The sequence below is a fragment of the Chlamydotis macqueenii genome, chromosome 2 (genome assembly GCF_036417535.1).
Source record: "Chlamydotis macqueenii isolate bChlMac1 chromosome 2, bChlMac1.mat, whole genome shotgun sequence".
Lineage (NCBI taxonomy): Eukaryota > Metazoa > Chordata > Aves > Otidiformes > Otididae > Chlamydotis > Chlamydotis macqueenii.
Window position 1 is genome coordinate 4946119 of NC_141557.1, and position 13393 is coordinate 4959511.

At 41.9% G+C, this 13393-nt stretch overlaps 1 protein-coding gene across 1 annotated transcript in view; it reads left to right on the forward strand.

Moving 5' to 3' along the window:
• Positions 1 to 13393, forward strand: part of OXSR1 (oxidative stress responsive kinase 1) — a 94989-nt gene that overhangs the window by 74176 nt on the left and 7420 nt on the right. Inside the window, exons 8-13 of the mRNA XM_086741771.1 lie at positions 1374 to 1507; positions 3609 to 3657; positions 5912 to 5977; positions 6229 to 6351; positions 10245 to 10280; positions 11880 to 12035. Coding sequence (XP_086597897.1) covers positions 1374 to 1507; positions 3609 to 3657; positions 5912 to 5977; positions 6229 to 6351; positions 10245 to 10280; positions 11880 to 12035 — 564 coding nt within the window. The remainder of the gene's footprint in view (positions 1 to 1373; positions 1508 to 3608; positions 3658 to 5911; positions 5978 to 6228; positions 6352 to 10244; positions 10281 to 11879; positions 12036 to 13393) is intronic.

Here is a 13393-nt window from a genome sequence, read left to right on the forward strand (position 1 = left end):
TTAAATGTTCTGTGTGCTGCTTCCTTTTCTAAAAATAAATATTCATCTGTATGTAGGTGACAAGTGAAAATGGAAATGAGCAATTTTCTTCCTTTCCTTCAGAATATCTGAGTGATTTGAAGGCAATAATCAGTTTGGTTTGATGGGTGCTTGTGTGAGAAATGTCTTCAGCTGCTGTCATGTTGTACATGGAAGTGAACCCTCATTTTTTTTTTATGTTGCCCTTCTGCTTTTACATTAATTTGATTTTTAGCTGAGAAGTACCTGCAGGGAGATCTAAACAGAGCCTTTGAATCAAATGCCTTGCACAACTGCTCATCTCAAATGAGGAAGGCTGGTAGAGGTTCTACTCTGCTTACACCTTTAATCACAGAATTATAGAATCGTTAGGGTTGGAAGGGACCTTTAAAGCCCACCCAGCCCAACCCCCCTGCAAGGAGCAGGGACATCTCCAACCAGATCAGGTTGCTCAGAGCTTCATCCAACCTGGCCTGGACATCCACCACCTCTCTGGGCAACCTGTGCCAGTGTTCCACCACCTTTATTGTAAAAAAATTTTTTCCTAATATCTAATCTGAATCTACCTCCTTGTACTTGAAAACCATTGCCCCTCATCCTGTCACACCAGGCCCTGCTGAAGAGTTTCTCCCCATCTTTCCTGTAGGCCCCCTTGAGGTGCTGGAAGGCTGCTATAAGGTCTCCTCAGAGGAGCCCACTCTTCTCCAGGCTGAACAGCCCCAACTCTCTCAGCCTGTCCTCACAGGAGAGTGCTCCAGCCCTCTGATCATCTGCGTGGTCTTCTCTGGACCCTCTCCAGCTGGTCCATGTCCTTCTTATCTTGGAAGCTCTAGAACTGGGCCAAATCACACCAAACAGGCCTGAAAGCACATCCCAGCCTTGTGTTTGGTCCACAGACTGCACTATGGACCAGGAGACGTGATGGAAAACAGTAACATAAATTGTTGGGTATAAATTAGCCTGACTTCCCAAGGAAACCAGGTGGAGGTAACTCTCTCTAGATCCTGTTGCACGAGTCTTGAACTTCTCAGATGAGTCAGGGTTTGCAGAGGTGTAAAGGTTTTGGAAATTGTTTCTACAAAGTCGGTGAATGTGGGGAGCAGAGGGAAGAGGAGAGACCCTGTAGTTGCCTTTAGGAGAAGGTAGGTCAGTTTTTTGCTGTCCGGTGAATGTGAATCTAAATTGTAAGAAACTTCACTCTGAGCTCAAGGAGCCCTCAGAGAGCTGTTGTAGTGAAACAGTCCTTGTTGACTAAGATGCTTGATGAAAATGCTTGTCTAAAGATCTTGTTCCTAAGATCTGTCTCTAACAAGGGCCAGGAAAAATCTCATTGCCAACAGACGTAATTCTTTCAGGTTTTAATGTTGACGCTACAAAATGATCCTCCATCTTTGGAAACTGGTGTGCAAGATAAGGAGATGCTGAAGAAGTACGGGAAGTCATTTAGGAAGATGATTTCATTGTGCCTACAAAAAGACCCTGAAAAAAGGTAAGAATTAGTAACACCAAAATAAATTCAAGAAAAACAAAAACAATGAAAAAAACCCCACCCCAAAACACAAAACTCATTGTATTCAGTGTTTTTTAAAGCGAGTACACTCTCTGCCCCTCCAGCCTTTCAGTCACAGTGAACACAATAATCTTGCTGTGTGGCAGCAAATTGTCTTGCCTGTCCTTATTTTTAAAGATAAATGCCTGGCATCATGCCTGGTCAGGGCAAACATATTTAATTTGGGTTAATGAGAGTGCATCCCAGTCCACTGCTTGTGCAGTGCTGTCTCCCCCTTGCCGCCTCCAGCAGGTTCGTGTTTTGTTCCCGGTCAAACCTGGTCTGTGTTTATGAATCAGAAATTACACGTTGGGCAATAATCTATTTACTTGTGAAGCTTCATAAATAAACTTTTTAAAAACTTCCCAGTGCACAGAAGGCTTTCAGTGTAGTTCTGACTTGCTTAATTATAAGTAACATTTGCTTTGGGGGGACAAAAAAGTCAGGAAAAACACTGGCAAATTGTACCAACATGTTTTCCTCAATACAGATTGCTTAAGTGACCTGACAACACTTTCAGTCTTCTTTGGAACAGTAGCTTGACTTCTCACTGATGTTAGAAATGCTACCAAGGGGGTTGTGCGTGTGTTGCGGTTCCCAGGATGGCGTTGTGTCGTTGTTACGGCATCAATCGAAGCCGCGCGAGGGTCCGGCTGTCTGCGGCACCGTGTAAAAGCCACAGCCTGTCGCATAGGAGAGCTCAGACTTATTTCTGTGGAGGACAGTCCTGGCATTTGCCAGTCTCAGTGAAGCTGTTAAAGGCGTGTTCATCCTGCGTTAAAAATAGTGTTCCTTAAAATGCAAAGGTTAAAGAAAGCAGCATTCTCACAGATCAGTTTTTATACATCTTAGTTTTCTTTCTTTCCTCAGTAAGCAGACTAATTCTGGAAAGGGAAAACTCCCTTCATAAAATAATGATAATGAAGACATTTTTCAGTTCCCTCTTGTGATGAATCCGGGAACAAAGGCTTCTCACGCATCGTGAGATGGGATCTCTCTCTTCTAACAAGCTTTGCACTTGAAATGCTTAATGAATCCAGTGGAGTGCTTGATAAATGCTGATAGCAGGGTTTTTTTCTTTCCCCAGCATGATGTTGTTTTCTCCTTTCTGAAGCATATCCCATCCCTGCAGGTTAGAATGTGTGCTGATCAGAATTAAACATAATTACTTTGAATCATGGCATGCCCCTTCTTTCTTCTTAAGTACCACTGGCAGCCACTGTCATCAACCTGACTTACGGGAGCGGGAGGGTAGCCCATAATGAGCAACTTGCAGAATCAGATACCCTTAGCATGTTGTATGGGTTCTCAAAGAGGAGAATTTAGTGCAATTGCTTTTTAATTATTTTTGGGGCTCCCTTGCTGTAAGGTGGATGATTTTTGTTAGCATAGTCTGAGGTGAAAGAAACCCTGTGATGAGTGGCCTTTGCAAGTCATTAATTAAACTCTGTTACTATTTAAGCCCAGTTTGTGATGTGGGAAACGCTGTGAGCTAGTACTTCTTCTGTAGGCTTGAGTCTTTAGGAAGCTTTTTCTAAACTAACCAAGGGAGAAACAGTTTGTACGTGTTCCTTTTCTATTAGACAAAGGTTGATCATCCTGTCTGTGTTTAATAGAATTAATTACAGATATATAATCAAGTGTCTCTGAAATAGCTGTGTTACTTGCGCACGGGGAGTACTGCACTCCTGTTGTAGGTGATGACCGTTTGTTTCAATTTGGAGCAAATTTGTTTCTGCAATCCTCTCAAACTGGCTGCAAGAGCCTCAAGTTCAGCATCAAAATAGGAGCAGCTTCCCACCACCCCCCAAGTTACTCGCTGCTTTTGAACAGAATAGGCTTTGATCAGAATACACGGAGTGTTTAAAAATCTGCTGGAGTAAAAATCAATTGGAATACATTGATTTTTAGGGGAACTGTGCAGGAGAAACAGATGCTGTTATGAGATGCCATGTTAGAACAAGCTGCAGCCACCTGGAAGACCGTTGTGTTGAAAGGGAGCATTTGTAATTGTTTTTTCTACATTTGTTTTTGTTGACAGACCGACAGCAGCAGAACTCTTAAGACACAAATTTTTCACAAAAGCAAAGGTAAGAAAACACTTCCTAAACTGATCTGTGGAGAGGACTTGTCAGAAGTGTGATAGGTGTGATGACAGCTTTACTGGCATGAGCCCGGGCTGTTTCACCGAGAGCCAGCGTAGCAGGATGGATTGAATGGGTCATTGTGAACAAACAGAATGAAACCTCTCTCCTCTACCTCCTTGTGTATGCTGCTATTAAGAGAAATTATCTAGAAATTCCTGAGCATTTAAATGTCTTTTAGTGGCTTTTGGGGTTTTTTCTTCTCTTGTAATGGTGCCATTCTGGCTGCGTGTCGAGCCATAAAGGTCTCTGTGGCAGTAAATGTAACTTATATTTTAGTAAACTCTACAATCAGTCCATATGCAAAGCACTGAATGAAGCCCACTGTGTGTAGCTGCTACCTAAAACTATTTCACCCTGTGTTGCCTTATGGAGAGTGAAGATTTTTGTGATACAAAATAGTAGGAAACTCCCATTTCTAGACTTGAAGAGAACTGCCAGTGAGCATTTATGTAATTACTGCCTGGAGATTAGTGCATATGCAGTGTGCAATGTCTTGTGGAGGGAGACAGACAGAAATAATGTAGGGGAGAATTTATATTTCTGTGGGAATTAGGAAATATTTTCTTTTGCTTATTTTTTCTGTGACATGTTTGTGATCAAAATACATGGGTTTTACAGCAGAACACAGATTAAACTGTCAAAAAGATATCTGATACCTGGGATAGCGCAGCAGCATCACCAATTAATCAAAGTAGTTTTCAGCTCACAGATTAAGATGCTTAAATGGCCACACCTAGGTATCTGTACGGATGCTGCGTGTCCTGCTAAAGTTGACAGAAATGTAACAAGTGTGACCAAGGAAGTCTAGAGAGTGATCCAGTTTATGAAATGTAGGAGTTTGCTTTAGGGCTAACTAATGCCTGGGCTCTTGAGAGTATTAACTAGGTTTTCATTGTCCATCATGGGATTTTAGGCAACTGAATAGTCTGACTCTGTGCACTGGATGACACTTGGTGTCCAAAGTGACAAGATGGTTTACACATTGCTGACCTTTCTCCATTTGGTTACGCGAGTTCTAGTTCATGTTATACTTCATTGTCTGTGAAATCTCCTTCATGCTTTCATTAAGCTGCTGCAGAGTAACATATTAGCATGTGTGGTGATAGAAAATTAACATTATTGTAAATGAAGCCATACTTAAACTGACACCCAGAGTGGAAATATGTGCCACTTAATGCTCAGTGTTAAATTACTTTCATACATCAGCCACTGCCAAACTGACAGCTGTAACTTGAGGACAGAGGAGTCCAGCTTCTATATGTCTATACTGAACTATATATAAATGTAAAAGGAGGTTTTGATAATGCTCAGAGCCACTTATCAGGAAATGACAGCGTGTTTCTTGAGGCTCTCCATCCTCTGTGTGAGAAATTCTCGTGGGGGAGGACTTCATAGGTGGAGGCAGCAGCGCTATCCAGCCTCACTCACGTGGTGTGAAATACCCAGCCAGATCCCAGTGCTAGTGCCAGGGTTCTTCCCTGGCCTCCTTCCCCTGCAGCCAGCAGTTTGGCTCTGGAATCAAGCGGTTGGAAAATTGTACGCCCAGGAGCCCATGTGAGAGCCATTCCGCAGCAGATTGCTGAAGAGGAAATGGAATACAGTAACACATCACAGCAGTTTACCAATATTTAGTCTGTTGTGATCACGGCATTTACTTCCTCTCTAAGCGTCGTGTGCTGTACATTTATTTTTCAGCCAGTCTCACTCCTTTTACTCTAATTCCTGGCTCTCACTACACCAGCATCCTGACCTGCCTGGCATCTGAGGTTTGCCTTTGGCAGTTGGACAGGCAGAAATTTAGGGGCAAGATAAAGGAAACGGGCCAGATCCAGGTGATGTGGTATCTGTGAATGGGAGAGCAACAAATGTCACAGCAGGATAGCAGATGCTGCCATACAATAAGTATAAAAGCGTGTTCCGCAGTAAGTCAGACAGAATAGCGTACAACTCCTTGGTTGCTAATTCAAAATCGGTTTGCATAGGGAAAGTGCCACTTCCAGATTAAAAGTAATTTGGGACGAAACATGCTATAATGTAGTCCAAAGGGAGAAAGTGATTAGTCTCTTTGGAGGAATGGGGGTGTAACGTGTAAAACACTTTGCTCTAGAAATAGCCTAACAGTTTCTTTATCAGAGACACTGAAGGAATCAAAGGGCATTTTCAGCAGTGCAAATGTTTGGTGTTTTTTCTTTTGCAGAATAAAGAATTTTTACAAGAGAAGATGTTGCAGAGAGCACCAACAATCACTGAAAGATCCAAAAAGGTACTGAAAACCTTCTGGGCTGTTGCTATTACAGTAGTACTAGTGTTTTTTATGCTTGTGTTCACATTTTTAATGAGCATTGTTGGAGTACAGACTTATTTAGATACAGCACTGGACGTCTCAATAGAATACTCAAGAGCCCTGGCAGACAGTGCAAACTGAAGATGCTCTTGTCCTCTTTCTCCTAAAAGAGATCAACTGTTAGAAACTGTCTGCTTGACGTATCGGTTGTCTGTCTCTGTGCTGAGCAGGTCCGGAGAGTCCCAGGTTCCAGCGGACGTCTTCATAAGACTGAAGATGGTGGCTGGGAATGGAGTGATGATGAACTAGATGAAGAAAGTGAGGAAGGCAGAGCAGCAATTTCACAGCTCAGGGTGGGTCCTCAAAGTCCAACAGCTCTGCTGTCTCTCTTTTGTTTTCTAACTGTGATACGTCTAAATATCCCTGGGAAGCACGTGGCCCTATGTATGATACACGGTAAGTTACAATCCCTCCCTTCAAGTTTGTAGCCAAACCAGAGAAAGCAGACTGAAGGTTGAAGAGATTGTATTGATGTCTTTTCTGTCATCATTCTGGGGCACAGCTGATCTCATTCAGGGACGTTGAGCATAACCGGGAACATGAATTCAGACAGTGTGCTCCCAGCTCAGCATACTAATTCACTGGATCTAGGATATTCCCTTTGTTTCTAAGGGTGCTGACTGTTTGAGATGCTTTCTTCTGGAAGTGTCAGGAGAGGTTTTGTCCTACTGCCCTCTCCAGGATGGAGCTGAAATCAATAGGGCCTGTGCTCATGGCTGATGTCTGAAACACACAGGGCCTGGTTCTGTCACATCATTATGCTGAAATTGGTTAGTGCTAGTAGAAAATATTACGGCATCCCTGAAGTCACAAGGAGTGATTGGTCTGGCACTTGAAGATCCTCCAAAAAACACCCCTCTCCCAGCACATACACAAAACCCCCAAACCTAGGCTAACCTGGAGAAGCACAGCGGAGTACTGAATAGTGATCAACTGAAAGACTACAATAAACTTCCAGATCGTCGTCTTCCCAGTAGTCAGCAGTGTGGATTTTGACTGTAATGACCTGCCTGTTCCCTTTTTGTGACAGTGGACTACGTGTTTTAATCATTTTGTAATTGAATTAGTGAGCCAGTGAAGAATTTCTAGAGGAAAATTTTTAATATGAAAGGGAAAAAAAGCGGTATTCGTTTGAAGCATTTATCCCTTTACAAGTTGTCTCATTTCTCTTTACTCTTTCTTCTATTGGCATTCTCTACAGACACTTTAATATTAAAATGCAAGATTTTGTATCTTTTTAACATCCTCTGAAACGCTTGGGTTTTTAAAGAGTGCTGTTGATACAGTAATACCATACTTTGTGACAACAACTGTTGTGTCTTTTTTTAAAGAGCTTACTCTATCCCACTTCATATTACATAGTCAAGGAGGATCTCTTGATATCAGGTGGATGCTACTGAAATTCTTGATCCTTTATAAGCTGAAATCTTCTAAATTCCTTTTGTGGCTTAAAATACAGTCAGTTTTTAGGAGGGAATGTTATGGAAGACCTCAACAGTATTTCAGAGATTACTTAAAACTGTTGTATTATGTCTCTAAGCTCAGGATGCTATGACTTACCACTGTTTATTGTCTTTTGAACAGTACTTACTGGTTTCATTCCTCTTATGCAAAAAATAGCAGCTTGACACATGTTTACAAGCTCTTTTTTTAAGCCAGGTTTCTTTTTTCTTGGAGCTTTGGCTTATTTCCTTATACTACTGTCTGCTCTGATCTCTCTAATTTGGGCTGTGCTTGACCTTTACTTCTTGGTCTCCCATTCAGGAAATCTTTAGGATAGGTGTTGGAGCAGTAGATCTCAATTCAGTTACCCAAGTGTAGATATATATTGTCATTTTGGAGGCACCTCATGGAGATACAATGCAGAACTTTGGGAGTCCTGTACCTTTCTGGAGGTCAGGAAAGGCACCGTGGCATCTTCCATCTCAATACGTCTGCTTAGGTACTTTAATCCTGCCCTTGGTGTCTTTCGTCTATGGCTTTTGGGTAATTTTCTTCAGCCTGAAGATGAAAAGATAGGAATGCGTGTGCACCTCTTGCATTTGGTCCCTTTTCAAGCAGTCTTAAGACTTTTATTTCAACTGCTAGTGTTTGCCACCAATACGGAAGTGGTGCTGAGGGCTGGTGTTAATCCTGTGTTTTGGCCATGTGTCGAACACAGGGTGTAAATTCCACCTGCCTGTGATCCTTCTGCAGTTTTAACTAAATTGTAAGACAGAACAACTTACATTAACTAGGTGTTACCTTTTATTCCTGCCCATGGCAGAGGGATTGGACAAGAGGGATCTTTAAAAGTCCTTTCTAACCCAAACCATTCTGTGATTCTGGCTGTACCTGCATTTTGTTGCTGTTAGCATTAAAATAAAAGAATGGCTTAGTGATTGACTTAATTTGCTAAAATACTTCAGTATTACCCTGCATAAAAGCTTCTACAGAAATATAAAGTGTTTGTATTTTTTTGCTTATCTCCACTTTACAGAAAAAGGGTGAATTGAATATGTACAAACATGTATTTTTACAAGTTTCTTGCTCGGACTGCGCCAGAAAGCAGACAAATATTTGTTACAGACAACCAGAAATATCAGCCCAGTTCATTGAATAAGCTGACTTGCTGGCTCAACGTTGTCTTTTGGATATAAAGACTTGTGGAACTTCTTTGCTCTTGCTATTTAAAACCTTGATTTCAAATTAGAGCCTTCAATTGTGCTATGTCGAATCTTAAATTATTCACCTTCTGTTACTTCATAAATCTGTGCAGTGGCACGCGATGTGGTCACACTTGCTGGTTACTCACATCACCTCTGGTTACACAAGGAAAAGTGGGTTAGAACTAATATGTTTCAGCGCATCCACAAAGTCATCTTATTTGTGCCTTAATCAGGTAAACATCTCCTAATGTTTGTCCTGTTTCCTTTCTGTCTGCTCATGTTTTTCCTTGGTTTGTTTCTGTTTGCCATTTATCTGGGTTAGTCGTTGGCTGTGGGGCAGGGTCGGTGTTTCGTGCTTGTCTGTACAGCATCTAGCACACTGTGATCTTTAGACAAGCTCCTGAGTTATTCCTTGAGGGATCCCAGTCCTCTTGGCCGCGAGCTTTGTGCCTGAAAGAGCAGCGCTGCAGCCATGGCCTGCAGATGTGGAGCATGGCTGTTTATCTCTGAGAGCAATGCCACGTTTTTCGTCTTGCCTGGTAGCTGTCAAGTGAAAGCTCAACGTGCTGAGGTGGATTTCAGGCTTTACCTTTCCAGCTGCGTGACTTTTTTCCTGATGCTGTCTGCACGTAGTCATGGTGAAGGAACTCTTCCTTCTTCTCCTGCCCAGAGGGATTTTTGCAACTTGCTGTTCTGAGAACAAGAGCGTTTGCTTTCTCTCTTGAGAGGCCTCTGGGTCGTATGTTACACATTGCTCTGATCTGCGTTGGCTAGTGCATAAACTGGCTCAAGTTGAGATAGCGGCATGATGAGTTTTGAATTCTTCTGTCAAACTTGTGCTGTCCTAATTGAAACCTGTCTTTTGTAGCATTGTGTGGAGAAGGAACATCTATTTTATTAACTACAGCGTGGACCAAGCCATCCCACCTGTCTGTCTCCACATGGTAATTGGATGTGTTAGAAGTCAAAGCTGCAGGCTTTCTTCATTGCAGGGCTTTCCAGGAGCGCTTGGCAATTCCTTCCTGCCCATGTGAAATAGCTAACGCGTGTTATCTTTGTTTTACTGATAAGCAAAGATTGGGCACATTGCTTTGACTGCACTTTCCCCTCTGTTCCACTGATCTCTTTGTTTCACCGCTGAACTTGTGTACAGCGGTCATTTTTCTGCTGTGCTCTCATGGAGACCATAGCATAATGCAGAGTCCAAGGGCAAGGAGAGCAGATGAGAGATTTCTTTCGATAAAGCAACTAGATTTTACTCATGGTTGGAATGATAGCAGCTTAGGGTGTTGTATACCACTGTGTAAATATCAACTGCAAGTTGTGAAGCGTGACTGTGTGTTTCTGGGTGGTATGATGTGATTAGATTGCCAGCAAATTTTGTGATACCCCTTTTATTGTGCTTCTTAATACATATATGTAACTTGAAAGCAATTATGTAGATTTCCTGTGTTCAGTATGGTTCTGACAAGTCCTGCTAGTCAATAAATTTCACTTTTGTCTCAGCAATGACAGCTTTTTCTCTTTTTTTTTTTCAGTCTCCCAGAGTGAAAGAACCTGTACAGAATTCCGAGGTAAGTTACAATTGCAAATGGCTTCCCAAAGGAACGTGTTTACATTAGCCTTTGAAAACAATATTGTCTCTAGAAGTTAGTATCTGGCTGAACTCTGCTTGAAAACCTCCCTGTGAAAGGAATCATTGGCTGTGTCATGCCTAGACGCCTTCCTGAGGTAAACTTGGTGTATATCTTTCCAATTTCACTTGCTATGGCAAAAGTCTGCTGTAAGATAATGAATTGCTTGCAAGAGTAATCTAAGCGAAACAACCGTGTTCTGATTTCCTATTCAAAAAAGACAACAACAAAACACAACTTTAAAATGTCTGTTTCATTCACTGGTGCTCAGAAGTGTGAAATAAATCTGCAGTAATATTTGATAGCAAACAAAACTTCAATGCAATTTATAATTTGCCTTCAGTTCTTTCCCATGTTTCTTACGTTAGGAATATTAGTGTATCTTACCTTTCAGTGACAGTCACTGATTATTTTCTAGAGACAGTGTTGTGTCTTCCTTTTCCTTACCTGTGGGGAAGAAAAACAGAGCTGTCTCCTAGAAATTAATCTTATTTAGGCTCTCCTGTTCTCCCTTCATCTGTTTCCAAGGATTAATTATAAAGGGAGATCTTAAGAAAGACTACAGTTCTGCTACTGTAATTTGACATGAACTCTAGATTCAAAGAAAAACCTGAAAACCAGAATCCCTTTGGGATGAATTTCCCTGTTGTGATACATCCCTTAATATATGTTGTGGTTTGGAGGACTGCTGCCAGGTTTTCAATATTCAAACTGATTTATATTTTGTACAACTTACTCTACTGAGTTGGAGGGCACACTGAAGAAGTGCCATCAAGCATACAGTTCTTTGGCTACCGTGCCAAAATCAGTTTCTGTGTTCTAAATAGCAGAAAAGGTAAAAAAGGTTAAATTTTAATTTAGCTTTATTTTTCCCCTGGCCCCTGAATTAATTGCGTATGATTTATTTTGCAAGGGACTAACTTTATTAAGTCCAATCCTGATCAGTTTTATTTTGTGGGTTTTTTTTAAGAACTTAAGCTCTGAATTCACTTTTCAGTTAAATATCTGTTTGCTCTGACGCTGACATTTGTTTTAAAAATGGATAAATTGTTGATAGTTATCTTACTGCTTTGCTAGACTGCGTTCTCTGAAAGGAACTGTAAGTCAAAGCAGAGTTCTCTGACTGCATGGCTACTTGGAAATATGAGTAAGACTTAGATTCTGAGAAGGGGAAATCTAAAGGATGAGATGCTCTTGTCCGAGCTAGGATATGATTTGTGTGCATCCTTGTTAGCTGCACAGTGTAATTTTTTTCTGAGATACACAGTCATGCTGCTGTCTTTGTTTCTTATCCTTCTTTACTGGTGAGTAAAACTTCAAAATATCAGGGTAGTAGGGGTACCTGGACATGAGGAAACTTTAAACCCCTTGGACACCAACTTGGGATCAGTGTTAGTGTCCTGGAGGCCTGGTCCTTCAGGCCCTTGGCGTTGAACCTGGCCTAAGTGATTTATGTAGCAAACAAGCACTTTTTGGAAAGCTGGTGCTTGAGTCGGAACTCGAGTTCCTTTTCTCATTAAAATGCCTTTTTGCTTGCAGCTGTTCCCATCAGCTGAGCCTCCAGGTCCCTCACTCAGTGCTCCAGCACAGGCACCTACTCAACTACCTCAGGCTGCAGGACAAGCACCTGCACAACCTCAAACTGCTGTACCTCCCCCTAGCCAGGCTCCTCCAGCAGCCCCAGCAGCAGCCCAGGTAAGATCAGAAGCCCTTCATACCACCTTTCAGTTCTGTGCTTAGCTGTTCTATTCCAGACGTGCTAAAAGGATCTGAAGCTGTGAAAGTTGCTTTTCTGGGGTTGATGTGACAGCTGGCCTGGTGGCTTGATAAAGGAAAGCAGTCAGTGTGGGTGTGGCAGTTTTAATTCTTATTCTGTGGGTGAGCAGTGACTTTAATACTGTTTAGGGAGTGGACTCTGGCTTGGGGCAAAGTTAAAGGTAAGAAAAAAGGAGAGTCTCATTTAGGTGGCAGCTGCTTATTCCTGATGGTTTAAGGTGCAGCACAAACAGGCTCTGTGTGTCTCAGCATCACTGGCATCTGTGGGATAAAGAGTGGAGAGAAAAGTGAGAGGAGGGAACTACGACGTGCAAGTTCTCTACACTTCAGAAGAGAGACAGGAGGCCTAGGTTAAAACTGTCCTTGTAGCAGTCAAAAATTGTGGAAAAAAAAAACTGCATCTTTGGGAAACTCTGAACCTTGTGATGCTTTCAAACCCTTCCATTTCAAGCAGAGAGGGGAGAATGGACCTTTAAGGGGAAGTACAGGGAATGTGAAAGCTTGACAAGTTTATGTTTAATTCTTGGCTGCATCACCCCAAAGTGTAGGATATAGGTCAGGTAGGCAGCCGTAGCAAAGTCAGGAAAGAGCTCTGACTTGTGATAAAAAGAGAAAAATGGCCAACCCAAATCATTACTGAGACACTTGGAACATGTCTTGTGGTTTGCTGGAGTAAAGCACTGCAGAATTTGCCAGACTCCTGAATGATGGCACCTCTTTTTTTTTTTTTTTTTTTTTTTTTTTTTTTTGTAATAGACACTAGTGTTCATACTTGGTGGTGGGGAGAGGCTGTCACTTGGAAGGGGCCAAGCTACCATCACCCTTTGGCGGAAGCAAGGGGAAGAGATTTGGCAGTGTTGGTTAGAAAAATAACTCTGACTTACTCCTTCCTAGAAATGTTTCATTATTTTTACTTTAAAGAATGTAGAAAGATATGTGCATCACTTCACTGCAGTCAGCTCATGTTCCTGTTCACAAAACCGTTAAAGACGGTGCATTAGTCGTTAAATAAAAATAGTGGAGTTGGGGTCTGACATGTTCATTAGAAGCTGCTTTAATACTGAAATCAAACCCCTTCGAATCCCTGAAAAAGGGCTGGTGTTTAATCCCTGACTTTTATCAGCAGTTGAAACACCAGCAGCAGTGAAGGCCAGGACTCTCGGTTCGGTAAAATGAAGTAGCAGCGTTGGTCTTTGTGAAATTATTTTGATTTCCTGTAGCAGAGTATCTTGCTCCCTGTCACTAGTGCCCGATAACTTACTTATTGGCAGCGTATC